This window comes from Nyctereutes procyonoides, unplaced genomic scaffold (assembly GCF_905146905.1).
Source record: "Nyctereutes procyonoides isolate TBG_1078 unplaced genomic scaffold, NYPRO_anot_genome, whole genome shotgun sequence".
Taxonomy (NCBI): Eukaryota; Metazoa; Chordata; class Mammalia; order Carnivora; family Canidae; genus Nyctereutes; species Nyctereutes procyonoides.
In genome coordinates, this window is record NW_026575139.1 from 43,879,208 (window position 1) to 43,906,859 (window position 27,652).

A 27,652-nucleotide genomic window follows, 5' to 3' on the forward strand; every position below is an offset into this window, starting at 1 on the left:
TCAGGATGCATGCATTTCCCATCCTACCCCCTAATAAAGAAAATACTGAATGACCTATTTTAAACCATTCCCATTAGTATAAAGTGGCTATAAAATACACTGGTTTAAAATGGCTATAATGTGTAATCAGTGTTAATGTTGAGGATACCCCTTAATTATATCATTAAAATGACTTTTTTATATATACTCACAGTCCTCACTCATTCTACTTGAGTTTTTGAACTCTTGGTTCATTATTAACTATCAATGGCACATTTGTTCACTGATATAAAATAGCTCTAATAAAAAAATGCTAAGAATTAATTAATGAGTAAGTAGTTCCTTTTTAAGGAATACCTGCTTCTTGAGAGATGTTATATGCTTACTGATAAGATTAAGAGTGAAATAAATGTCCAATTTAGTACAATTTTCCCTTAATTTTTTATTCTTTTATCATTTTAATCTTTACTGAGAAAGTCTACCCTCTCCTTATGAGTAATTTTTAGCTATTTTTTTGTTTTCTGTTTTGTGATTGTGATCTTTTGTTTGAAAGATAGGGGTTCTATTTAAAATTTTTAAAAATAGAAATTCTTACCTATGCTGGTATGTATGTCTTTACCTTCTAGAATTATGATATATTTATATTAACTTTCCCCAACTATCTTCTTTTAAACTTAGGTAGTATAGATCATCAGTAGAAAAACTTCCTGAAAGAAGAAATTGTTCAAGAGAAATTTGAAAGTAGCAAAACAGAAGACAAGTAATTGACAACAGATGCAGAGGACAGCATGGAAGTAAGTACAGCATGAAAGAAGATGAGAGGAGGATATCTAAAACAGATCTGAGTTCAGAAGATAGAGTTGAATTAAAATATGGTTTGATACTTGAATTTCTAAGCTGCATAAATAAGTCTAAGTCATGTATTAAAAGTATATTTAGAAGGAATGTTCTTAAGTAGTTTTAATAACTATCTTCTAGGGAATTTAAAGTAAAAAGGATGTAAACATGGTAGACATAGATTTTGGATGTCTCACTCCCCTGTTAATGGTATTAAATAACTACTTGAGTATTGATTGTAAATCTGTTCTAGGTAGAGAAAGTTAAAATGCCCAATTTAAAACAAGAATTGAATAATGTTTGAGAATTAATTTTAGAACCCTTAAAAATGACAATTAACATACTCTAGTAAATATCTTTTAAACTTAGGTATTTCGTATTGCACTTTCTAGATATCCTTCATGTCTTTTGCAAGTATCAAAAATCAATAGTATTATTAAATTAATGTCATCTTATATATCCCTCTCAATTGTTTAATAGAAGGAAATAGGAAAGTACTGGCAAAATCAAATATATAAGTAATGCCTTATATTATTATTTTTTGCAGATTTTACTTCATTCATTTGTTTAACAAATTTATTCAGCAAAACTTTGTTAAACACCTACTCTTCCTAGGTATTATCCTAGGCAACAGGACCACAACACTGAACAAAACAGAAAAATCTCCTGCCTGTGTATAACTACAGCTGATGATGTCTTCCAGTTTCAATATATTTAGAGTTGGCATCTCTTTTGTCATAATGTGCATTTTTTATAAGTCAGCAGTAGACTCTCTATCAGAACTGAGTCCTCAGAAATATTTCAGTACATTGCAACCAGGAAAAGCTTCCTTAGCTTATTTTTGTCAAGCTGGTGAGTACTTTTTATATTCTACATGATTTTTGTGATGTTTCTATTGCTATTTAATCAGTGTTCTCAGTGGAAATTTATTGTAGGATTAATATGTGCTATAAAGCTGCTACTAAAATATGTCTGCCTGAGTTTAAATGCTGATTGTGCCACTGTGTGATTTTGATCAAGTCACTTAGCCTCTTTGTGTTTTTGTTATCATCTATAATGAGGAAATCATACTTGCTTTGTAAATTTGTTGTGAGGATTAAATGAACTTACTCATGTGACCTGTCCATAATAAATACTAGATGAGAATTAATGATTAGTAGAATAACATCTGATTTCCATCTAGTCATTTCTGAAAGTATGCTTTTTGGTATTTTTGGTGAACAAATATTTTTAAAGTGTTTTAAAACTTTAAATGTAGTATTAGTAATGCTTTTGTTTAATACTCTACTGTAGCTGTACCATTAATTATACTGATTAACCAGTGTAAGTATTGAACATAACTAAAGATTGTAATGGTCTCATTAAACCTGTATCCCTTAAAAAATATTATTCTTGGAATTAGTAAGTGAAATAAATCCACATTTCTGTTGACTCTCTTATAACTGTGGTTTGAAAAATAGCTTTTTAAAATCACTTTGAGGGGTGCCTGAGTGGCTAAGTCAGTTAAGTGTGGGACTCTTGATTTCAGCTCGGGTCATGATCTTAGGGTTGTGAGATCAATCCCCAAGATGGGCTCCATGCTGGGTGTGGAGCCTGCTTGAGTTTCTCTTCCTCTCCCGTTGCCCCTCCCCTCACTTCCATGTATGTTTTCTCTTTCTCTCATAAAAAATGTTTTAAACTCATTTTGAAAGTTTTTTGCATGTGTACATGTGTGTTGTGTACATGGTATTAAACTTGGAAAAATAATGCCAAATGTTAGCTTTATTTTTTAAAGATTTTATCCATTTATTTGAGAGAGAGACAGGTAGTGACAGCAAGAGTACAAGCCAGGGAGGAGAGGGAGAAGCCAGCTTTGCATTGAGCAGGGAGCCCAACATGGCACTTGATCTCAGGATACTGGGATCATGAGCTGAGCAGAAAGCAGACACCTAATGACTGAGCCACCTAGGAGCCCTTAAATGTCAAGAATAATGAGGCAATAGGAAATAAGGGTATAAATATATATAGGTATGTTTACTGTGTTATTTGTTTTGTATACTTGTTAGGTGAACTAATCTATTTCATCTATGGTTTGCAGCTTTGGGCTTTAATTTTAAAAATTCGTCTTTTCTAAGGAGCGAGCCATAAAACATTCATAAAACCTTTCTTATTTTAGATTCTCCAAGAACCTCTATATTTCTTGAAGAACTGAATGAGGCTGTTACACCTCTCCAGGACTATGGAATTTCAGTTGCAAAGGTAGAAAGACATTTTTGTTACTAAATTATTAGTGACAAACATTTGACAATTGTGTGACTGAAGGCTGAGTATCTAAATATACTTATGTTTCACACCTTTTTCCAAACTGGAAAAATAATTTTTCTACCCTTTTTATATGAAAAAAACAGAAGCGCAGAAAGATAGTTCCAGATTATTGGGTAAATTGGTACATGAAGGAAAAAAAAGCTGTCAAAATTCTTTAGCTTAGAACTTAATTTATTTTGTAAACTGTTTTATTGAGGCTATGGTTCAGCTTTCAATCCTATAGTTAAGCTTTTTTGTGTTGTTTTGCCTGACAAATTTAACTATTTACTAAATTTCTATTAGCACAAACTAAGTTACCAAAATTGAGGTAGTTGAAGCATTTTTCCTTGTCTGTTCTTTTAAGTCTTTGTAATTGCTTATGTTGTAATTTTTCCTTTATTTTTAGAACAAAGTCAAAACAACCTAACTTGAAATGACATATTTAATTTTTTTCTCAAAAAATGTTCAAATTTGTCATTGAGTATTACGGAAAATCTCCACATGCATCATAGTTAGCTACCTGAGCTTTTCATTAACTTTAATCTTAGAATTTGTACCTCAGAAAATTGAATGATTAAAACCCAATGATTATTAAGTTATCTTAGATTAGAATCTACCTGACTTTCTGTGTACATTTATTCTTTCTTAGTTCATTAGCTTTCTACCTCTGAGAGATGGCCACTGTCCTACTTGGTCCCTGCAGCTAGAGTTGCTGGGGCAGGAAGCATAGGAAGGTTAACTAACCTTGACTATTAAAGGGAAGCTCTTTCCTCAACCCAGAGAACACTTATGACACCAAAGGTGTGAGTTTTCCATACCAATAAGTTCTAGCACCAGCTTCCCACTTAGCCCAGATCTCACAGGTTGAGGACTAAGTCCTATAAGACTGCCCTCCACTTCAATGCCAGTCACAAGGAGTGATTCCCAGGTTACCTACAGCTTCTGTCTGACTCAGCTACAAATTGGGGGCTCTCACAACTCCCTCCTTGGGTTCAATAATTTGCTGGAATGGTTCACAGGATGAAGAGAACTCTTTACTATTACTGGTTTATTATAAATGATAAAACTCTGGAACAGCCAAATGGACAAGATGTATAGGGCAAGGTCTGGAAGTCTTGAGCACAGGAGCTTCTATCCTCTTGTAGTTTGGAGTGTCTCCCATACATGGATGTGTTCACCATCCTGAAAGCTCTCCAGGCCCTATTGTTTAGGGTTTTTATGGGGGTCTATTATGTGGGCATGATGGATTAAATCTTTGGCCACTGGTGATTAACTCAATTTCCAGCTCTGAGGATAGGAGGTGGGATAGAAAGTTCAACCTTCTAATCATGCGTTTGTCTTTTTGGTGAGCAGTCTCCCATCTCAAAGCTATATGGGGGCCCCTAGGGATCAGTCACCTCATTAGCATGCAGAAGGATACTCTTAAACACTGCAGAGGGGGATCCCTGGGTGGCGCAGCGGTTTGGCGCCTGCCTTTGGCCCAGGGCGCGATCCTGGAGACCCGGGATCAAATCCCACGTCGGGCTCCTGGTGCATGGAGCCTGCTTCTCCCTCTGCCTATGTCTCTGCCTCTCTTTCTCTCTCTCTGTGACTATCATAAATAAATAAAAATTAAAAAAAAAAACAAAAACAAAACAAAACACTGCAGAGGTTTCCAAGGTCTTAGAAGCTCTTATATAAGAAACTGGGGTTAAAGACCAAATACTAGAATAAAAGATATTCCTCGCACACCTATCACTCAGGAAATAACAATATCAGAAACCAGGCGGAAAAAACCAATGCTCTCTTCTTATTATATTACTGCAAAATACTTTAAGAGAATCTTTTAAGTCAATTCTGTATGTAACTTTTTGACTTTGAACAACTGATTATACTCCAGAATGATAATGGTGCTCATCTTTGAGGAACTTTTAATAAAATTCTACAGTTTACACATGACATACTAGGTTGATATAGCATTCAAAAGGGGTAGTCATGTTGTTTATCTAGTAACTAGTAACCATGTATCAACTAACTAACTAACAATAGAATATTAAGGTTCATGCCCGGGGTTTTGCCTTTATGAACTGACAAAACTTGGTCTTGATTTTACAGTTGAGGATGCTAAACTATGTGGAAAGGAGACTGGTGAATAAGACAGGCCTCTATTAAGGACTTAGCTCACTCTTTGGTCTGTAATAGATACTGGGTAAATGTTTATGACATTGAAATGAGCTGACTTTATTTAGTCTCTTAGATAGGTATATGACTAAGACTCAGTCTATTTCCTTGAAGAATTTAGGTCCTAAATAGGGGAGAAAAAATACATTCACATTTCATTTATTTATTCATGAGACACACACACACAACACAGAGAGAGAGAGAGAGAGAGAGAGGCAGAGACACAGGCAGAGGGAGAAGCAAGCTCCATGCAGGGAACCTGACATGGGATTCGATTCCGGGTCCCCAGGGTCACTCCCTGGGCTGATGGCGGCACTAAAGCACTGAGCCACTCAGGCTGCCCCACTACAGTAGTCTTCTAATAATTGGCCTTTCTTTCTCCTTTTACTTTTGTCCCACTAAACTTTTCTCCACACATAAGTCAGATGTGTCAGGTCACTTTGCTAACCCTTCAGAAAGATTGCCCATGAGATTTAGGATAAAATAGAAACTCTTCGCTCTTTTGGACACTGGCTTCCTCTCTAATTGCATTTTTCATCCCTTTACCTTTCTCAGTTTTTTCTGGCACCTACAGGTCATCATTTTGTTACCTGAACCTGCTAGAAGTGTTATTTCTAAAAGGCCTTTTCAAATATTTCCCTTTCTGCTTAGAATTCCTCTCTTCCACACATTTATATAATCAGATGCATCATTCTATTCCTTCTGTTCTTTGTGCAAGGCCCACCCTCTCTCCCAAGCCTTCCTTGATTACCTATCTAAAATGTCTTGTCACACAGTATCCCCTTACTATTTTTTCTTTATGGGACTTAGCACTACATATTAATTAGTTTTTAAAATTGTCTGTCTCTACTTTTAGAATGTAAGTTCTAAAGATAAAGATCTTTATTTGGAACTTAACTGTACCCCCAGTGACTAGAAGAGTGACTAACATATGGTAGGTGTTCATATATATGTTGCACGGGATGAATGAAAAAAAATCTATTGTCGTGATGTCAGCCATCCCCTATGCTCTGACTTTTAAAAATTCTTTCTAACATTCCATCTTTTTTGGTTGTAGCTGTATTCTGACTTTTTTTTCCTGTATTCTGACTTTTAATTCTAATTCTCTATTCTCAATATTTTTTGACTGTCCATTCTCTTGTAGCTTTTGAAAATAAATGTAGCTTCGCCAGTTGTCATTCTGCTCCCTCAAACTCCATTAAAATTAAATTGAACACACACAAAATCTTGAATCCATTAAAAAGACCAAAAACTTACAAAATGAAATAACTCTTTTTCTGCCAGCCTTAGTTTACGTTTTGTTGGTGGCTACCCATTGCCCCATCTTAAAACCTCTTCGTTCTCTTCATCTCTTTCCTTCCCCCTCTATCCCATACTCCATACATATGCTCAGTCTCCTCCCTAGTTCTACTCGCTCGATTGGTGAAAAGTCTCTTGAATTTTTTTGTCCTCTTCTGCTTTACTTCAGATGCCAGTCATCCTTGCCCTTTATGATATCATATTCATTTAACCTGCTTCCTTATCTTTGTGCTCTCTTGCCTTCCATTGTACCTTCATGTTGCTGCCAGGATTATCCTTATATTTTTCACACAGAGTCTAGATTATAAACTATCAGGGACTGTCATGGCTACCCTAACATCATCAATGACTCAGGTTCATTCTTTGTTTTACCATCCTCAGCAAGGGTTTCTCCTTTAAGGATGCTTTATGGTCCATGATTACTGCTGGTCCCCAGCTGCCTTGTCTGTTTTTTGTCAGGAAGAAGTGGGAAAGAGTATAAGTCAGCTCCCTTTTAAGAACCGTCTGGAATCCAACCCCAGTGACTTCTAACACTACTGGGCCATCTGTAGCTGTTGGGGCATCTGGAAAATTCTTTCATTGAGGCACTTGTGTTTAGAGAAGTTCTGTTAGTAAAACAAAAAGGAAGGATGGATTTTGGATAAGAAACCAGCAGTATCTGTATTCCAGATGCTGAGATGCTTTCATGCTCCCAGCTTGTAACTTACTCCTGCTTCTTGGCTTTTGCTCATGATTTTTTTGTCCTGCCTTATTGTTTCTTTCCTTTTCTACCTGGTTACCTCCTACTTGTTCTATAAGATTGAATTACATGTAAACTCTTAAGTATAATTAAATATAACTCTTAGATGTGGAAACAATTTCTTTCTCTGGGTTACCTTGAGCACTTGAATAAATGAGCAATTATAGGATATAAATCAGAAAGAAAAGTAAAATAAAAAATTTGACCTGGAGACAAACTACTGTTTAATTTTCCTTCTTGTTTCTCTAACCAAGAAACTTGACCTTTTGATATATACTCTGAACCTTAAATATAATCTTTTAAAGGTTAATTGTGTCAAAGAAGAAACATCAAGATACTGTGGAAAAGAAAAGGATTTGATGAAAGCATATTTATTCAGGTAAAGTATTTTTTTTGAGTGTGATAGATACAAAGCTGTACTTCTAGAATATTAAAATGTATAAATTATCACTAAGCCAGAATAAAGCTTTATGCAGTGAAGGCCATATGATGTTTAGCAAACAGTCTAAGTCATAGATTTGTTACCTGCACTTTACCTTCCTTATCTATGAAATGAGATAAAATAGCTATAAAACCTACCTTACAGGCTTGTTTTGAATATTACGTGAGAATTCTTTTTTTTTTTTTAAAGATTTTTAATTTATTTATTCATAGAGACACACACACACAGAGAGAGAGAGAGAGGCAGAGACACAGGCAGAGGGAGAAGCAGGCACCATGCAGGGAGCCCGATGTGGAACTCAATCCAGGGTCTCCAGGATCAGGCCCTGAGCTGCAGGCGGCGCTAAACTGCTGCGCGCCACCGGGGCTGCCCCTACGTGAGAATTCTTATGTAAACTCCTACTATAAGTGCCGGGAAAGTAAGCACTTAACAAATTTAGTGTTTTGAGTAGATCTGTCATGTCCATATTTGGGTGTGAAGGAAATGTATTTTTGAGAGATCTGCCAATGTCCCAGTTACAGATTCCCCTGCATTTTGATCTGCTAGTCTCTGAGGTTTCTCAAAGTCTTTTTCTCAAACTGTTGGGATTTGGCCTGAGAAGTGGGGGCAGAGTCTCTCTCCTCAGAGATCAACTGCTGAGGAAACTTCTTTCTCTCTCCTACTTGTCTCCTCCCCAGCCCATTTAGGGAATGTATGTGTATGTGACTGGGAGTATGGTAGGAAGCCTTGTTGAGACTCATGTGTTTTCCCAATCTTTTTGCCTAGCTCAGAGCCTAAACTCTTCAAAGTCAACATATTTAGTGAGTGTATATTCAATAAATATTTGTGTGTGTTTTACAGTCAGCATGCTGGTGGGTGCATGAGATAATGGATAAATACCAAGGCTGTAACGTCAAAGGACTTATAACCTACCGTATTGGAGAGACAAGAAAAGTGAATTCCAAGGAAATATTTCTGTAATGATTTTTAAATTTTTTTAATAGGGGCAACATCTTACTTAGAGAATTCCCTACTGATGTCTTGTTTGATGTGAATGCCATCGTTGCCCATGTTCTCTTGTAAGTACAGAGGGTACTCATTGATTTATTGTTATTTATCTCTTGATTTCATTTTAGGCAATCACAATCCATTAAAATATTTTAGAGTTTTAACATTATATTTGTAGGCATTAATTTCACACAAAATTACTGATCTGTCTTTTCCCTACGTAGAGGATCTAAAATGTCTTGAATGGCAAAGGATACAAAAACATCTTTGTATAAAAGTAGGAGAGAACACAATCACATGGTCATAGTATTGCTTTTGCTTTTGAATATACCTGTGGAGTAAGGATTTTACTAGGTAAGAAGCTAATCTTTGCTATTCTCACTGGGATTTTTAAAATATCTGGCATGCTTCTCATCCCAGCTTGATTTTTCTGGGGTCTGTAGTTCTACTCAGTAGGTGCAGAAACAGCGCCAGTAGTCCCAGAACACGTCTTAGTGTTTACAGAGAGCAAGACAGAGAGAGAAACAGAGAGAGAGAATATCTAAATTTAACTTTCCTGACATGGAATTTGGAAGCCTAGGATTTAGGCCTATGTGGAGTCCATTTGTGCAGTCTCCTCCTAGATGAAGTCTGATTACCTCTTCAGTGACAAAGTTTGAAGCCATGACTTCATTAGGGACACAATTTACATGAACCTTTCCAGTTTAATGTTGTGTTAGGGCTGCTGGCCACTAAGACCTTTGCTGACATTGAGTATCTTTGTTTTCTGCTTGGCTCTCCTCTTCCTTCTACTCTCTGACTGGATTCCCATAAAAATTGGGTGAAAGTTAAATGATAGGAAACTCAGAACTTACAGGTGAAAAGTTGTAGTTATCACTTCGCTAGTGAACACTTTTAAATGTTCCAGTACACATCATATATAAATGAAAAGTTTTTAGAAATTCCTGACAACCATGGAATCTGAGGCCTGTAGACTACGAAGCCAATTGTAAGAAGTGAATGGTGGTCTTTTCGAGAGGAATTCCAAAGAACTGTTAGGCTGCATAGAGGCTTTTCCCTTAAAGAAGGGTGGCTGGGTGGCTTGAGGATTGGGGTCATAAAAAGGCTTAGCAAAAAGCCCCAGTAGTAGATATGATACTTGTTCTCGGGAAGCTTACTGGTTTCTGCTGTTTTTACAGCAGGTATCTGACGATAGTCTTAGAGCCAGATATGAGAGTTGAAGAGATAGAGAAAGAAGATTCTTTGAAGGATAAGGATGTTATCCTTAGGTACTAAGATTGTCTTTGAGAAGTTTGATGGCAAATCCTGGACCAGCAGGTCCATGTTGGATAACCTGACAACAAGGTGGTTTTGAAACAGTTGGGCCTTAGTGTGGAGAGGCTGCCCGTGCTGGGAACTGGTTAGCTTGTGGGGCTTGTGTTATTCAATCCTGCTGTAGTGTCCTGTTGCTAGTGCTGTGTTAATGCTGATTCATAGAACACTAATTCCACAAATAGATGATTCCTCGTGTTCCTGCTATGTGCCAGATACTTGTTAGGCACTGGGGATACAGAATAGAAAAGGATATGGCTTCTGTTCTCTAGGAATTTAGTGTTTTGTTACATAGATACAGAAACAGAAAATACTGTGTAGTAAGTAAATTGGTAGAAGTTTGTATGCCTGAGCGCTTAAGATCCACAGTACAGGGAAGAGTTACCTGTGTCTAGAATGAGGGTGGGTATTTGTTAAGAATGCTTCCTGGTGGAGGTGGCACTTGGGATGAGTCTTAAAGGATAAGTGGCAGTTTGGTGAAGAAACAGAAGGTGGGGAAAGCAGGGGAAACTGTGACCAAAGGCATGGAGGTTAGAATAGTTTGGGGGAGTAGTTTTTTTTTAACACTTTTTTTTTTTTAGTGATTTTTATTGATTTATTTGAGAAAGAGAGAGAAAGAGAGAATGAGCAGGGGAAGATGTAGAGGGGGAAACAGACTTCCTGCTGAAGAGGGAGCCTGACTTGGGACTCGATCCTAGGACCCCAGGATCATGACCTGGGCCAAAAGCAGACATTTGACTGAGCCATCCAGGCACCCCTGGAGCGGGGGGGGGGGCAGTTTTTACTCAAGTATGAAATGGGAAACAGGAGATGACAGCAGAAAAGTAGGTATGGGGGTCAGATGGAAGGGATCTTTGTTTACCATGAGAAGAAGTTAAGGCTTTGGGGTAGGCCCTGAAGGGTGAGGAGGTTAGCTCCAGGCCAGAATACTTATGTGGCCTATGAGTCCTGCCCACAGGCAATTACAGGCTTTGTCTGGCAGGACTCATAGGGTAAAGGTGCCCTACCCACACCAGACTCGGTGCATATCCAGTGCATTGCAGTTTTATAGAGAAAATTGAGGTCCAAGACTTAAGGACATAGGCCAGACATGCTCCAATGTAACCTGTATTTTTAGCTCAAGTGTCTCCATTCAGAGGCCTCATTATAAGAAAAGACCTTGACAGAGGCACCTCCCTGGTGCTTCTGCTAAGACCTCCTTATCAGGGGTCTTTGATTGAGGCACTTTTCTCCACTTAGTATCTTTCCTCTTCTGGCTCTTCTCCCTTTCTTTCTCCTCAGCCCATGAGTTCATAAAGAGTCAAGAGCCTTTGTTTGGGGCTCCTTGAAATGAGATGCTCCCCTGCACCTGCACTGCACCCCCTTGACTTTTGCCTAATGCTGGCCAATGGTGGGTGGGGCAAGGAATAGAATATTGTAGAACTGTTGCCTCACTTTTGGCCTCTGGCTTGTACTACCACAGTGAGTGAATAAAGGCTTGACTGTTAAATTTGGCTCACTGTCCTGACCACCTCAACAAGTGATTGCTCCACAGAGGATTGTAGGTAGATAAGTGATATAATCAGATTAGTACTCGAAAGCTCTTTCTGGTGGACATGAGATAGATTTGTGAAGTCCAAGCACACATAGAAATCATTGTGTGTCTATTATATGATTTAGGGAGGTAAAATAGAGATAGCAAAGAGGAGATTTTCTTTTTAATGCTTAGAAGGTGAAATTAACTGGATTTGGTAAGAGCTAATTTGGTAACAGTCAGCAAAACTACAAACTTGAAATTAATCCCTAATCTCATCTTTTCTGTCTTTCCAATCCTACTCAACCCTGAATCCTCTCTGATCAACATCTGAAGTAGGCAAGGAAGAAGAACAGATTTACAGGGGAAGAGGAGTTGACTTTAACAAGGGGAATGCCCATCGGATGTGAGTCTCCAGTAGGCAGCTGTGGGATTTTGAACTGAGGAGTACAGATGTAGGTATAGTCAACATACAGGTTATCCAGGTAGCACCTTACACAACACCAGCACTTATGGGAAAAAGAAACTGAGTTGGGGGGTAAATAAATGTCAAGGAAATAAAATTGCAAAAAGGCAATGTCCCCATTAATTTAAAATGTAAGAAAAATGACTTTGGAATATATTACAAAAATTCTCTGTAGTGATCTTCAGAATGTTGAAAAACTGTGTGCTTAATAGTGTGCCATATCCTAGCTACACCTTCCAAATAACCATGAGGAAAAACGATACCTTTCAATTTGTCATCCTACTTTTTGTGCTAAAACCATCAATTTGAAATATCTAGTGCCTAGCAAGCAGTTTCCCTGTCCTGTACTCTTTTGTAGTTGCATACTATTCGTTGAAATGGACCTGAACATTTGGAATTTGATTTGGAATCTTTTGCCCATTTTTCTGTCATATTTGAACTGTATTAGCTTCTGATACTGTTTTTATTTTTTTATTTTTTTGATACTTTTTTTTTTTTTAAAGATTTATTTTAGAGAGCACACATGCAAGTGAGTGAGGGGAGGGACTGAGGGAGAGAATCTTCAAGCAGACTCCCTGCTGAGTAGGCAGTCTATCCCATGAGATCACAATCTGAGCCAAAACCTAGAGTCAGAGGCTTAACACATTGAGTCATCCAGGTGTCTTAGATACCTTCTTTATATGAAGGAGAAACAAACTACATTTCCCCCCAAGTTGTCATTTATCATCTAAATTTCTCTATTCTTTTTTTTTTTAAGATTTTACTTATTTGAGAGAGAAAGCTCACAAGAGGAAGAGGAGGGCAGAGAGAGAGAGAGAGGGAGAGAGAGAATTTCAAGGGGACTCTGCCCTGAGTGCAGAGCCCCATGCAGGGCTTGATCTCACAACCCTGAGACCATGACCTGAGCTGAAATCAAGAGTTGGATGTTTCACCAGTTGAACTACCAAAGCACCCCTGAATTTATTTCCCTATTCCTTAAAGAATTATCTGGTCAAATTTATCTTTTCTCTTCAGAATTGTAGAATTTGAGTTTTACTGTGGTTTGTCTTATACCGTAGTTTTGAAGGAATTTATTCATTTAAAAAATTATAGATTTTGTTTATTTATACATTTTTTCAGGTTTATTTTTTATTTATTTTCAAATTTTTATTTAAATTCCAGTTAACATACAGTGTAATATTAGTTTCAGTCTTATATTAGTTTCATTAAATATGTAATTTAGTGATTCATAACTTACATATAACACCCAGTGCTCATCATAACAAGTGCCCTCCTTAATACCCATCCCCTGTTTAGCCCATCCTCTGCCCACCTTCCTCTATCAACCCTTAGTTTTGTTCTCTATAGTTAGAGGTCTGTCTTATGGTTTGCCTCTCCTTTTTTGCCCCTGTGTTCATTTGTTTTGTTTCTTAAATTACACAGATGAGTGAGATCATATAGCATTTGTCTTTTTCTAACTGACTTTTTTTCTTAGCATAATAATACACTCTGGGTCCATCCATATTGTTGCAAATGGCAAGATGTCATTCTTTTTGATGGCTGAGTAATATTCCATTGTATATATCTACCATATCTTCTTTATTCATTCATCAGTTGATGGATATTTGGGTTCTTTCTATAATTTACCTGTTGTTAATGCTGCCATAAATACTGGGGCACCTGTAACCCTTCAAATCAGTATTTTTGTATCCTTTGGGTAAATACTTAGTAGTGAAATTGCTGAATCTTAGGGTAGTTCTATTTTTAACTTTCTGAGGAATCTCCATACCATTTACCAGAGTGGCTGTATTAGTTTGCATTCTCATCAACAGTGTAAGAGGGTTCCCCTTTCTCTGCACCCTTGCCAACACTATTGTTTCCTGTGTTGTTAATTTTAGCCATTCTGATAGGTATGAGATATTGCAGTTTCGGTTTGTATTTCCCTGATGATGAGTGATGTTGAACATCTTTTCATGTCTGTTAGCCATCTGGATATCTTCTTTGGGAAAATGTCTATTCATGCCTTCTGCCCATTTCTTAACTGGATTGTTTTTTTAGATGTTGAATTTGTTAAGTTCTTTTTAGATTTTGGATATTAATCTTTTATCAGACATGCAATTTGCAAATACCTTTTCCCATTGTGTAGGCTGCCTTTTAGTTTTGTTGATGGTTTCCATTGCTGTGCAGAAATTTTTTATCTTGATGAAGTCCCAATAGTTAATTTTTGCTTTTCTTTCCCTTGCCTCCAGAGATGTATCTAGTAGGAAGTTGCTATGGCTGAGGTCAAAGAGGTTATTGCCTATGTTCTCTAGGAGTTTGATGGTTTCCTATCTCACATTTAGGTCTTTTGTCCATTTTGAATTTTATTTGGGTATGGTGTAAGTGATCAGTTTCATTCTTCTGCATATTGCTGTCCAGTTTTCCCAACAGCATTTGTTGAAGAAACTGTATTTTTTCCATTGAATATTCTTTCCTGCTTTGTTGAAGATTAGTTGACCATATAGTTGTTAAGTCCATTTCTGGGTTTTCTATTCTGTTCCTTTGATCTGTGTATCTGTTTCTGTGTCTGTACCATACTGTCGTGATGACTGCAGCTTTGTAATATAACTTGAGGTTCAGAATTATGATGCTTTGGGTATTCGAGGTCTTTTGTGGTCCCATACACATTTTAGGATTGTTTGTTCGAATTCTGTGAAAAATACTGGTGAGTATTTTGATAGAGATTGTATTAAATGTATAGATTGCTTTGGGTAACAATATTAACAATTAACAATTAACAATATTTGTTCTTCCAATCTCTGAGCATGGAATGTTTTTCCATTTCTTTATGCTGTCTCTAATTTCTTTTATCAGTGTTCTGTAGTTTTCAGAGTACAGATCTTTTACCTTTTTGGTTAGGTTTATTCCTAAGTATCTTATTATTTTGGTGTAATTGTAAATGGGATTGATTCCTTGATTTCTTTTTCTACGGCTTCATTATTGGCATATAGAAATGCAACAGAATTCTGTACATTGACTTTGTATATTGTGACTTTACTGAATTTCTATATTAGTTCTTGCAGTTTTTTTGATGGAGTCTTATGGGTTTTCTACATAGAGTGTCATGTCATCTGCAGATAGTGAATTTGACTTCTTCCTTACCAATTTGGATGCCTTTTGTTGTTGTTGTCTGTTTGCTGAGGGGCTAGAATTTCCAGTATGTTAAATAACAGTGGTGAGAGTGGACACCTCTGTCTTGTTCCTGACCAAAGCTCTCATTTTTTCCCCATTGAGAATGATATTAGCTGTGGATCATTTATATATAGCCTTTATGATGTTGAGGTATATTCCATTTATCCCTATTTTGTTGAGGGTTTTTATCAAGAAGGAATGCTGTACTTTGTCAGATGCTTTTTCTATAACGAGAGGATCATATGGTTCTTATCTTTTATTAATGTGGTATATCACGATTGATTCCCAAATATTGAACCACCTTTGCAACTTCAGAATCTCTTATAATTGTTTATATTTCTGTTGTGTTGTGATCTCTCCTCTTTCATTCATGATTTTATTCATTTGGGTCTTTTTTCTTGGCTAGGGGTTTATATTGATAAATTTTCTTAATTTTATGATTTTGTTAATTTTTTCAAAGACTCAGCTCCTGGTTTTCATTGGTCTGTTTCTTTTTGTTTCTGTATCATTTATTTCTGCTCTCATCTTTATTATTTCCCTTCTTCTGGCTTTAGGCTTCATTTGTTCTTTTTCTAGCTCCTTTAGATGTAAGTATAGGTTGCATATTTGAGATTTTGCTTCTTGAGGTAGGTCTGTATTGCTATATACTTTCCTCTTAGGACCCTTTTGATGTATCCCAAAGGTTTTGGGCCATCGTCTTTCATTTTCATTATTTCTATGTATTTTTTTTTATTCTTTAATTTCCTGATTGACCCATTCATTTTTTTATTCTTCTTTTTTAAGCAGAGCCCAATGTGGGGCTTGAACTCATAATTCTGAGATCAGGACCTGAGCTGAGATCAGGATGCCTGCCTGGCTTGGTGGTTGAACATCTGCCTTTAGCTCACGTTGTGGTCCCAGGGTCCTGGGATTGAGTCCTGCATCGGGCTCCCCACAAGAAGCCTGTTTCTCCCTCTGCCTGTCTCTCTTCTGGGTCTCTCATGAATGAATAAATAAAATCTTTTTTAAAAAAAACAAACAAAACAAAGACCTGAGCTGAGATCAGGAGTCAGATGCTTAACCTATTGAGCCACCCAGGCGCCCTTACTCATTCATACTTTAGAAGGATGTTCTTTAGCCTCCATGTACTTGTGGTCTTTCCAAGTTTTTTCTTGTGGTTGACTTCAGGTTTTATAGGATTGTGATCAGAAAATATGATCTCAGTCTTTTTGTAGTCATTAAGCCTGATTTGTGAACTAGTATGTGATCGATTCTGGAGAAGGGCCCATGTGCACTTGAAAAGAATGTGTATTCTGCTGCTCTGGGCCTAAATGTTCTGAATATATCTGTTAAGTCCATCTGGTCCAGTGTGTCATTCAAACCCATTGTTTCATTGTTGATTTTCTGCTTGGATCATCTGTCCATTGATGTAAGTGGAGGGTTAAAGTCCCCTAGAATTATTATATTATTAATGAATTCTTTTACGATTTTATTTTATTATTTATTTATTTATTCATGAGAGACAGAGAAAGGGGGGGGGGCGGGCAGAGACACAGGCAGAGGAGAAGCAGGCTCCATGCAGGGAGCCCAATGTGGGACTCAATCCTGGGACCCCAGGATCACACTCTGGGCTGAAGGCAGGCGCTAAACTGCTGAGCCACCCAGGCATCCCAAATTCTTTCATGTTTGTTACTATTTTATATAATTGGGGCTCCCAAGTTGGGGGCATAAATATTTACAATTGTTAGATCTTTTTGTTGGATAGGCCCCTTTATTATGATGTAGTGTCTTTTCTTCATCTCTTGTTATAGTCTTTAGTTTAAAATCTAGTTTGTCTGACATAAGCATGACTACTCTCCCTTTCAGTGGACATCCATTTATATGGTAAATATTTCTCCATCCCCTCACTTTCAATCTACAGGTGTCTTTACGTCTAAAATGAAGTAGGCAGCATATAGATGGGCCTTGTGTTGTTGTTAAAAGATTCTATTTATTCATGAGAGACACACACACACACACACACACAGAGAGAGAGAGAGGCAGAGACACAGGCAGAGAGAGAAGCAGGCCCCATGCAAGGAACCCGATGCGGGACTCAATCCCAGGATTCCAAGATCACGCCCCGGGCTGAAGGCAGATGCTTAACCGCTGAGCCACCCAGGCGTCCCTGTTGTTGTTTTTTAATCCATCCTGACACCCTATGTCTTTTGATTGGAGCATTTAGTCCATTTACGTTCAGAGTGATTATTGATAGATATAAATTTAGTGCCATTGTATTACTTGTTTTTGTTTGTTTGTTTTTGGTTTTTTTTTTTTTTTTTTGGCGATTTTCTTTGTTCCTTTGTACTCTTTGTGACTTTTGGTCTTTTCCACTCAGAGTCCCTTATAATATTTCTTGCAGGGCTAGTTTAGTGGTCATGAACTTCTTTTGTTTGGGAAACTCTTTATCTCCCCTTCTGTTCTGAATGACAGCCTTGCAGGATAGAGTATTCTTGGCTATATATTTTTCCCATTCAGCACATTGAATATATCCTGCCACTCTCTTTTTGCCTGCTGAGTTTCTGTGGATAGAACTGTTGCTAACCTTATTCTTCCCTTGTTAGTTAGGGACTTCTTTTGTCTTCCTTCATTTAGGATTTTTTTCTTTATCTCTGTATTTTGCAAATTTTACTATGATATGTCTTGGTGTTTGCCAAGAGTTTTTTTCTTTATCTCTGTATTTTGCAAATTTTACTATGATATATGTCTTGGTGTTGGCCAAGAGTTTGATGGGAGTTCTCTGTGCCTTCTGGATTTAGATATCTGTTTCTTTTCCCAGATAGGGGAAGTTTTCAGCTGTAATTTCGTCAAATAAACCTTCTGCCCCCTTTCTCTCTCTTCTTCTTCTGGGACTTCTATGATACAAATATTATTATGTTTTATGGAGTCTCTGAATTCCCTAAGTCTACATTTGTGATCCAATATTTTTATTTTCAGCTTCATTATTTTCTTTTTTCTTTTTTTTTTTTTTTGCTTCATTATTTTCCATAATTTTATCTTCTGTATCACTTTCTTGTTCCTCTGCTTCTTCCATCCTGTGGTCCTTCCATCCAGTCAGTTTTGCATCTCAGTTATTACAGTTTTCATTTTGGCCTGACTAGGTTTTAGGTCTTTTGTCTCTTCGGTAAGGGTATCCCTGGTATCTTCTATACTTTTGTCAAGCCCAGGTAGTACTTTATGATTGTTGCTTTACATTCTGGATCAGGCATATTACTTATATCTGTTTTGATTAGATCCCTGGCCATGACCATTTTTTGTTCTTCCTTTTAGGTCCTCTAAATGTCTTGGCATTTTGTCCAGGTTTCTGTCTTCTTTGTGTTAGGAAAGCCTGTTATATTTACTGTTCCTGAGAGTAATGGTTTTATGAAGAAGTCCTATACTGTCCAGGGCCTGGTGCTTAAGTAAGTGTTTCAGAGTGTGCACTGGGCTACTGTGTGTTTTGGCACCTCTTTTCCTCAGGTCAGTTTTCTGCACAGTTACATCTTGCCTGCATTGGGGAGTGTTTGGACCTTGGCCAGAGTGTGGTGAGTTTTAACTAGTTGTATTCTGATCTGCTTGTTAAAAGAGACCTGATGCTGTTTCCACTAGAGTGGAAACTTTGTGGAACTTTATGGTTGGTAGATGTGGTACGTAGGGGGTGGGGGGTTTGTGCTGGTCTTCTTGGGGAGGGGTTGCCATACTGGTTCTTAGGCACACTTGCCCAAGAAAGCAGCACCAGCAGAGCAGAGGGAATGGGTTTGGCATAAACCGTTTAGGCTACCACTTTTGGCACTTTGCTGCTTACTGAAATTAGTTTATGCTGAGGGGTAGGGGAGGTAAATGGGGCCAGCCCCCTCCCTTATCCCTAGAGATGGGAGTTCAAGCCTGTCACTGTCCAGAAATCCCTCCCAGAAGAGCAGAGAATCTCCCCTTAGTGTGTCCCAGGCATCCCTCAAATCCCTACCTTTGCCCTGTCTGTGTCTTGCCTGTCTGTCAGCCTGATCATATAGTGCACCTTGGGGTCTATCCTAGGCAGATGGGATGAATTTTAAAACTCCAAACTTTAGAGACCTGGTGCAGCAGGGACCTGTGTTGGTTCTCCAGGGGAGGGTCTCACTGTGCTGGGGGTGATTCAGGTTTGTCCCAAAGGGTAGATACGCCAAAGTGCAGGGGTTTGGAGTTTGGTGTAAAACATAGCAAAGAGCCAGTGTCCAGATTAGCTTCCCTCAGCAGGTGTCTTTGCAGCTATGCTGAGACACAGAGGAAGAAAAGATGCTCTCCCAGATGTGCTCCAAGAAGGAGAACTGTCTCTCCCAGTGCATCCCAGGCAATCCTCAGATCACAGGTTATCTGATCTCCTTCTCTACAGGAGAACTGCAGTGCTTGCCAGGCTCCATACCGGCTTTGCTGTGGATAGCTAAAGCTCCAGTCTTTTGAGTCCCACTGGTTGTAAAAATTCACAAAAATCAGTTTTCCCAGTCAGTGGCTCTGGGGAAGTGTTTTCCTAATGCAATTTCCTGTGTACTCCTTTCTGTCTGTCTGTCTCTCCCTCTCCCTCCTATCTGTGAGCAGGGCTCTGTCCCCTCTGCAGCACCCACGATCTGTTTCTCTCCCCAAACCACATCTCTGCATCTCCTACCTTCTATGATATGTCCTTTTCTCTCCCTCTATTTGTACAGTTTGTTCTGTCAGTCCTCAGATTTCTTGGGTATTTAGAATGATTTGATCTTTATATAATAGTTTCATTAGCTGTGTTTGAGAGATGAGGCAAGCCTAGGGTCCTCCTACTACTCTGCTCTTAGCTCTTCCTCCATTTTTTCCAGTTTTAGAGTTTTTGTCCTTAACAACTTGACTAAAGAGAAGAATTAGTCAAACCTAGGTTCTGCAATTTGTAAATTTCTCCCCATGGTGCTGGGAATTAACTCTATTTGAGATATAGTGATGAGTGTACACACACTACTAGTCTCTTACTCTTCCAATTTAGAGGAGACTGGACTATTTTTTAAAAGATTGTATTTATTTGAGAGAGAGAGCATGCATGAGTATGATCAGTGGGGAGGGGAAGAGAGGATGGGAGAAGGACAATTAGACTTTGTGTTAAGTGCAGAGCCTGATGTGGGTCTTGACCTCATGACTCTGAGATCATAACCTGAGCCAAAACCAAGAAGTGGATGCCCAACCAACTGTGCCACCCAGGTGCCCCTTAATTTTCTTTTTTTTTTTTTTGAGTAATTTTAGATTCAGAGAAAATTGAGCACATAGTGCAGAGAATTCTGGTATGACTCTCTTCTCCTCTTTACTCAGTTTCCCTTATTGTTAACACTTTGCATTAGTATGGTACATTTGTTATAATCAATGAACCAGTATCAGTACCTTATTAACAAAAGCACCTAGTTTACAGTAGGATTCAGGCTTTCTGTTGTACAGTTCTGTGAGTTTTGACAAATGTGTAATGACACATATCCACCATTATGGTATCAAACAGAATAGTTTCATTAGCCTAAAAAAATCTCATACTTCACCTATTTATCCCTCCCACTCATCTTTTTACAGTCTCTGTAGTTTTGCCTTTTCCAGAGTGTCATATAGTTGGAATAATACAGATGTAGATTTTCAGATTGACTTCTCTTACTTAGCAACATGTATTTAAGGTTCTTCTATGTCTTTTCATGGTTTGATCGCTCATTTTTTAAAAAATTTTAATTCCAGCGTAGTTAACATACAGTGCTTTATTAGTTTCAGGTGTACAATATATTGATTCAGTAATTCTGTACATCACCCAGTGCTCATCACAAGTGCACTCCTTAATCCTCATTACCTATTTTACTTGTCTTTCCTCCTACCCCACCTCCGGTAACCGTCAATTTGTTCTCTATAGTTAAGAGTCTGTTTCTTGGTTTGTTTCTCTTTTTTTCCTTTGCTCATTTTTTTGGTTTGTTTCTTAAATTCTACGTATGACTGAAATCATGTGGTATTTGTCTTTCTCTGACTTATTTCATTTAGCATTATATTCTCTAGCTCTATGTTGTTGCAAATGGCAAGATTTCATACTTTTTTATGGATAAAATAACATTCCATTGTATATATACACCAGTCTTTATCTGTTCATCTATGGATGGACACAGACTGTTTCCATAATTTGGCTCATGTAAATAATGCTGCAGTAAATATCAGGGGGGCATGTATCCTTTTGAATGAGTGTTTGTAGTTGTATCTCTTAAGTAAATGCCTAGTAGTGTAGTTACTAAAACGTAGGGTAGTTCTATTTTTAACTTTTTGAGGAACCTCCATACTGTTTTCCAGAGTGGCTGTATGAGTTTGCATTCCTACCAACAGTAAATGATAGTTCCTTTTTCTCACATACTTGCCAACACTTGTTTCTTGTGTTTATTTATTTATTTTGGGAGAGTGTTGAGGGGAAGAGCAGAGAGAGAGGAAGATAGAATCTTAAGCAGCCTCCATGCCCAGCATGGAGCTCTACATAGGGCTTGATCGCAAGGCACCCTTGTTTCTTGTGGTTTTGATTTTAGCCATTCTGACAGGTGTGAAGTGATAATCTCACTGTAGTTTTAATTTGTATTTCCCTGATGATGAGTGATGTTGAGCATCTTTTCACATGTCTGTTAACCATCTGGATGTGTTCTTCAGGGAAATATCTGTTCATTTCTTCTGGATGGCTCATTTCTTTTTATCACTGAATAGTATCCCATTATATGGTTATACCAGTGTATGTTTATACATTCACCTATTGAAGACGTCTTGGTTGATTCTAAGTTTTGGTAATTATGAATAAAGCTTCTATAAATGTTTGTGTGTAGCTTTTTTTGTATGGATGTAGTTTTCAACTAATTTGGGTAAATACTTAGGGGTGTGATCATATGGGGGAATTTATAAGATGCTGCCAAACTGTCTTCCAGTGTGGCTGTACCATTTTTTCACGCACACCTACAACGAATGAGTTCTCATTGCTCCACATCCTTGTCAGATGGACAATTACAATTTACTATTGTCCATTTTAAAAACAGATTTTAGCCATTCCAGTTGTTGTGGTATCTCATTGTATTGATTTGTAATTTCCTTAATTACATATGATGTTTGGCATCTTTTAATATCCTTATTTTCCATCTGTGGATTTTTGCTGGTAGAGTATCCAGATCTTTTGCCCATATTTATTTTATTTTATTTTTAAAGATTTATGTCTTTATTTTAGAGGGATGGTGGGGCAGAGGGAGAGGGAGAGACAGAATCTTAAGCAGACTCCCTGCTGAGCATGGAGCCATACATGGAGCTTGATCTCACAACTCTAAGATCATGACCTGAGCCAAAATCAAGAGTTGGATGCTTAAACTGACTGAGCCACCTAGGCACCCCATCTTTTGCCCATATTTTAATGGGGTTGTTTTCTTATTGTTGGAAGTCTTGTTTTTGACAACCAAGACTCTTTATTTCTTAATTTTTAATTTTATTTTTTACTGAAGTATAATTGACATATAATATCCTATTCATTTCTGGTGTATATGGTAGTGATTTTATATTTTTATATACATTGCAAAATTATTCCAACGATAAGTCCCAATTGCCATTTGTCACCATGTAAAGTTATTATGATACTGTTGACTACTGTCACCATCTTGGACGTTGTATCTCCATGATTTTATTTTTTATTTTCTTTGCTGCAGCACTTTATTTTCCTCACACAAGGATGTTTTTCTGGGTCCTAATGTTCTCACATGACAGTAGAAAACCAAAATTTAGTGTCATATTTTAAAGAATTGATAATTGGGTACAAAAGCCTTACATAAGTTAAAAGGATGAATAAATTTATACTTATAAATGCAAACTGTTTCCAACTCATGGCAATTACAACCCAGAGCATTCTGGTAGGAAAACATTAGGTAAGAAAGGAAAGTGGGTCCAAGGCTAGTATCTTCTCAACCCTGTCAGGCCAGCAAGATAGAAATGACAGCGGGTTCAGGACTCTTGCCACCCTCTAGAGAAATCCTGGAATAGGCAGTTCTTACACATTATGATACCAGGGACAGATCAAGAAACTCATGATTTTGTAGATTCTCATCAAACCAATGGATTTTTCTTTGACTTTATTTTATAACTGAGTGTTTATACCTTTTTTAAAAAAATTAAATTCAATTCACCAACATATAGTACATCATTAGTTTCAGATATAGTGTTCAATAATTTATCAGTTGTATATAACACTCAGTGCTCATCATATTGTGTGTCTTCCTTAATCCCCACCACCCAATTACCCCAACTCCCTTCTCCCCTCTAACAACCTTTAATTTGTTTACTAGAGTTAAGAGTCTCTCATGGTTTGTCTTCCTCTCTGAAATCTTCCCATTCCATTTTCCCTCCCTTCCCCTATGATCCTTTGTGCTATTTCTTATATTCCACATATGAGTGAAACCATATGATAATGGTCTTTCTATGATTGACTTATTTCACTCAGCATAATACCCTCCAGTTCTATCCACATCAAGGTAAATGATAAGTATCAATCCTTTCTGATGGCTGAGTAATACTACATCTTTATTCATCTGTTGATTGACATTTTGGCTTCTTCCATAGTTTGGCTATTGTGGACCTTGCAGCTACGAACATTGGGGTACAGGTGCCCCTTCATATCACTACATTTTTATCTTTAGGATAAATACCTAGTAGTGCAATTGCTAGGCTGTAGGATAGCTCTATATTTAACTTCTTGAGGACCTTCTGTTTTCCAGAGTGACTTGCATTTCCAGCTTGGATTCCTACTAACAGTGTAAGAGGATTCCCCTTTCTCCACAGCCTCACCGACATTTGTTGTTTCCTATTAATTTTAGCCATTCTGACTGGTGTAAGGTGGTATCTCATTATGGTTTTGATTTGTATCTCCCTGATGCCGAGTGATGTGAAGCATTTTTTCATGTATCTCTTGACCATTTGTATATCTTCTTTGGAGAAATGTCTGTTCATGTCTTCCGCTCATTTCTTGACCAGATTATTTGTTTTTGGGTGTTGAGTTTGATAAGTCCTTCATATATCTTGGATAATAGCTCTTTATTTGATATGTCATTTGCAAATATCTTCTTTATCCTAAGGCTGCTGTTTTGTTGACTGTTTCCTTTGCTGTGCAGGAGCTTTTTATCTTGATGAAGTCTCAATAGTTCATTTTTGTTTTTGTTTCCCTTGCCTTTATATACATGTCTTGCAAGAAGTTTCTGCCTCTGTTCTCCTCTAGGATTTTGATGGTTTTCTATCTCACATTTACATCTTTCATCATTTTGAGTTTATCTTTGTGTATGGTGTAAGAGAATGGTGCAGTTTCATTCTTCTGTGTGTGGCTGTCCAATTTTCCTAGTACCATTTATTGAAGAGGCTGTCCTTTTTCCATTGAATGTTCTTTCCTGCTTTGTCAAAGATTATTTGACCATAGAGATGAGGGTCCATTTCTGGGTTCTCTATTCTGTTTTATTGATTGATGTATCTGTTTTTGTGCCAGTACCATACTGTCTTGGTGATTACAGATTTTAAATACAGTTTGAAGTCAGGCTTTGTGATGCCTCCAGCTTTGGTTTTCTTTTTCAACATTTCTTGGCTATTTGGGGTCTTTTTTGGTTCCATACAAATTTTAGGGTTATTTGTTCCAGCTCTGTAAAAAATGCCAATGTTATTTTGATCGGGACATTGAATGAGCAGATTGCTCTTGGTAGCATAGACATTTTCACAATATTTATTCTTCCAACCTATTAGCATGGAATGTTTTTCCATTTCTTTGTGTCTTTCTCAATTTATTTCATAAGTATTTTGTAGATTCTTTACTTCTATGGTCTGTTTTATTCCTAGGTATCTTATGGTTTTGGATGCAGTTGTAAATGGGATCGATTCCTTAAATTTCTCTTTCTTCAGTCTCATTGTTAGTGTGTAGAAGTGCAACTGATTTCTGTGCATTGATTTTGTATCTTGCCATATTGTTGAATAGCTGTATGACTTCTAGCAATTTGGGGGTTGGATTCTTTTGGGTTCTTCATATACAGTATCATGTCATCTGCAAAGGGAGAGTTTGACTTCTTCTTTGGCAATTTGAATGCCTTTTATTTCCTTTTGTTGTCTAATTGCTGAGACTAGGAGTTCTAGTACTGTGTTGAATGACAGTAGTGAGAGTGGACATCTCTGTTGTGTTCCTGACCTTAGGGGAAAAGCTCTCAGTTTTTTTGTTTTTAAGATTTTATTTATTTATTCATGACAGACAGACATACACACACACACACACACAGAGAGAGAGAGAGAGAGAGAGAGAGAGAGAGAGGCAGAGACACAGGGAGCCTGATGTGGGACTCGATCCCAGGTCTCCAGGATCACACCCCAGGCCAAAGGCAGCGCTAAACCGCTGGGCCACCAGGGCTACCCTCTCAGTTTTTCCCTATTGAGCGTGGTATTCTCTGTGGGCTCTTTGTAGATGGCTTTTATCGTATTGAGGTATGTTTCTTCTATCCTCTATCCCTACATTTAGAGGAGTTTTAATCAAGAAAGGATGCTGTATTTTGTCAAAGGCTTTTTCTGCATCAGTTGGGAGGATCATATGTTCCTTGTCCTTTCTTTTATTAATGTGATGTATCATTTTGATTGATTTGCTAATGTTGAACCATCTTCCAGATCAGGATTAAATCCTGCTTGGTAGTGGTAAATAATCCTTTTAATGTACTATTGCATCCTATTGGCTAGTATCTTGGTAAGAATTTTGGCATCTATGTTCATCATCTATGTTCATCTATGTTTGGTCTGTAATTCTACTTTTTTTTATAAGCATATATATTTTTTAAAGATTTTATTTACTTATTCATGAGAGACACAGAAAGAGAGAGAGAAAGAGAGAGAGGCAGAGACATAGGCAGAGGGAGAAACAGCCTCCATGCAGGGAGCCTGATGTGGGACTCGATCCCGGGTCTCCAGGATCACACCCTGGGCTGAAGATGGCACTAAACTGCTGAGCCACCCGGGTTGCCCATGTAATTCTACTTTTTAATGAGGACTTTGTCTGGTTTTAGGATTAAGGTAATGCTGGCCTCATAGAATGAGTTTGGAAATTTTCTTTCCATTTCTGTTTTTTGAAACAGCTTCGGAGGAATAGGTGTTAGTTCTTCTTTAAATATTTGGTAGAATTCCTCTGGGAAGCTATTTGGCTCTAGACTCTTGTTTGTTGAGAAATTTTTGATTACTGTTTCAATTTCCTTGCTGGCTATGGGTCTGTTCAGGTTTCCTATTTCTTCCTGTTCCAGTTTTGGTAGTTTATAAGTTTCTAGGAATGTATTCATTTCTTCCAGGTTGCCTAATTTGTTGGCATATAGTTGCTCATAATATATTCTTAAAATTGTATTTCCGTGGTGTTGATCATGATCTCTCCTCTTTCATTCATGATTTTATTAATTTGGGTCCTTTCTCTTTTCTTTTTGATGAGTCTGGCTAGGGGTTTATCAATCTTATTAATTTTTGCAAAGAACCAGCTTCTAGCTTCATTGATCTGTTTTGCTGTTCTTTTGGTTTCTATTTCATTGAGTTTTTTTTTTTAAAGATTTTATTTATTTATTCATGAGAGACACACAGAAAGAGAGAGAGGGGGTGGGCAGAGAAGCAGGCTCCATGCAGGGAGCCCGACATGGGACTCGATGCTGGGTCTCCAGGATCACGCCCTGGGCTAAAGGCAGTGCTAAACCGCTGAGCCACCTGGGCTGCCCTATGTCATTGAGTTCTGCTCTAATCTTTATTTTTTCTCTTCTCCTGCTGGGTTTAGGCTTTATTTGTTGTTCTTTCTCTGGCTTCTTTAGGTAAGGTTGGTTACTTTGTGCATTTGAGACTTTTCTGTTTTTTTTTGAGAGACTTGTGTTGCTATCTACTTATTTCCCTCTTAGGATCACCTTTGCTGCATCCCAACAGTTTTGAGTAGTTGTGTTTTCATTTTCCTTTGTTTCTATGAATTTTTAAAATTCTTCTTTAATTTCCTGGTTGACCCATTTGTTCTTTAGTAAGATACTCTTTACCTCCAAGTGTTTGAGTTCCTTCCAGATTTCCTCTTGTGATTGAGTTCCAGTTTTAAAACATTATGGTCTGAAAATATGCAGGGAAGAATCCCAGTCTTTTGGTATCAGTCGAAACCTGATTTGTGACCCAGAATGTGATCTATTCTGGAGAATATTCTGTGCACTTGAAAAGAATGTATATTGTGCTTTAGGGCGGAATGCTCTCTTTCTCTATATCTGTGAAATCCATCTGGTCCAGTGTGTCATTCAAAGCGCTTGTTCCTGTTGATCTTCTGCTTAGATGATCTATCCATTGTGGAGTGTGGGTGTTGAAATACCCTACTATTATTATATTATTATTAATGTGTTTTTTTACTTTGGTCATTATTGGTTGATGTAATTGGCTGCTCCCAAGATAGAAGCATAAATATTTATGATTGTCAGATATTTTTGTTGGATAGACCCTTTAAGTATG

At 37.6% G+C, this 27,652-nt stretch overlaps 1 protein-coding gene and 1 pseudogene across 4 annotated transcripts in view; both read left to right on the plus strand.

The window, feature by feature from the left end:
* Window positions 1–27,652, plus strand: part of TXNDC16 (thioredoxin domain containing 16) — a 130,168-nt gene that overhangs the window by 8,306 nt on the left and 94,210 nt on the right. For all 4 annotated transcript variants that reach the window (XM_055304179.1, XM_055304177.1, XM_055304180.1 and 1 more), the window contains exons 2-6: window positions 658–773; window positions 1,364–1,668; window positions 2,972–3,054; window positions 7,603–7,676; window positions 8,723–8,797. In XM_055304179.1, coding sequence (XP_055160154.1) covers window positions 1,506–1,668; window positions 2,972–3,054; window positions 7,603–7,676; window positions 8,723–8,797 — 395 coding nt within the window. In that variant the 5' untranslated portion in view covers window positions 658–773; window positions 1,364–1,505. The remainder of the gene's footprint in view (window positions 1–657; window positions 774–1,363; window positions 1,669–2,971; window positions 3,055–7,602; window positions 7,677–8,722; window positions 8,798–27,652) is intronic.
* Window positions 9,680–27,652, plus strand: part of LOC129496309 (leucine-rich repeat transmembrane neuronal protein 1-like) — a 31,919-nt pseudogene continuing 13,946 nt past the window's right edge.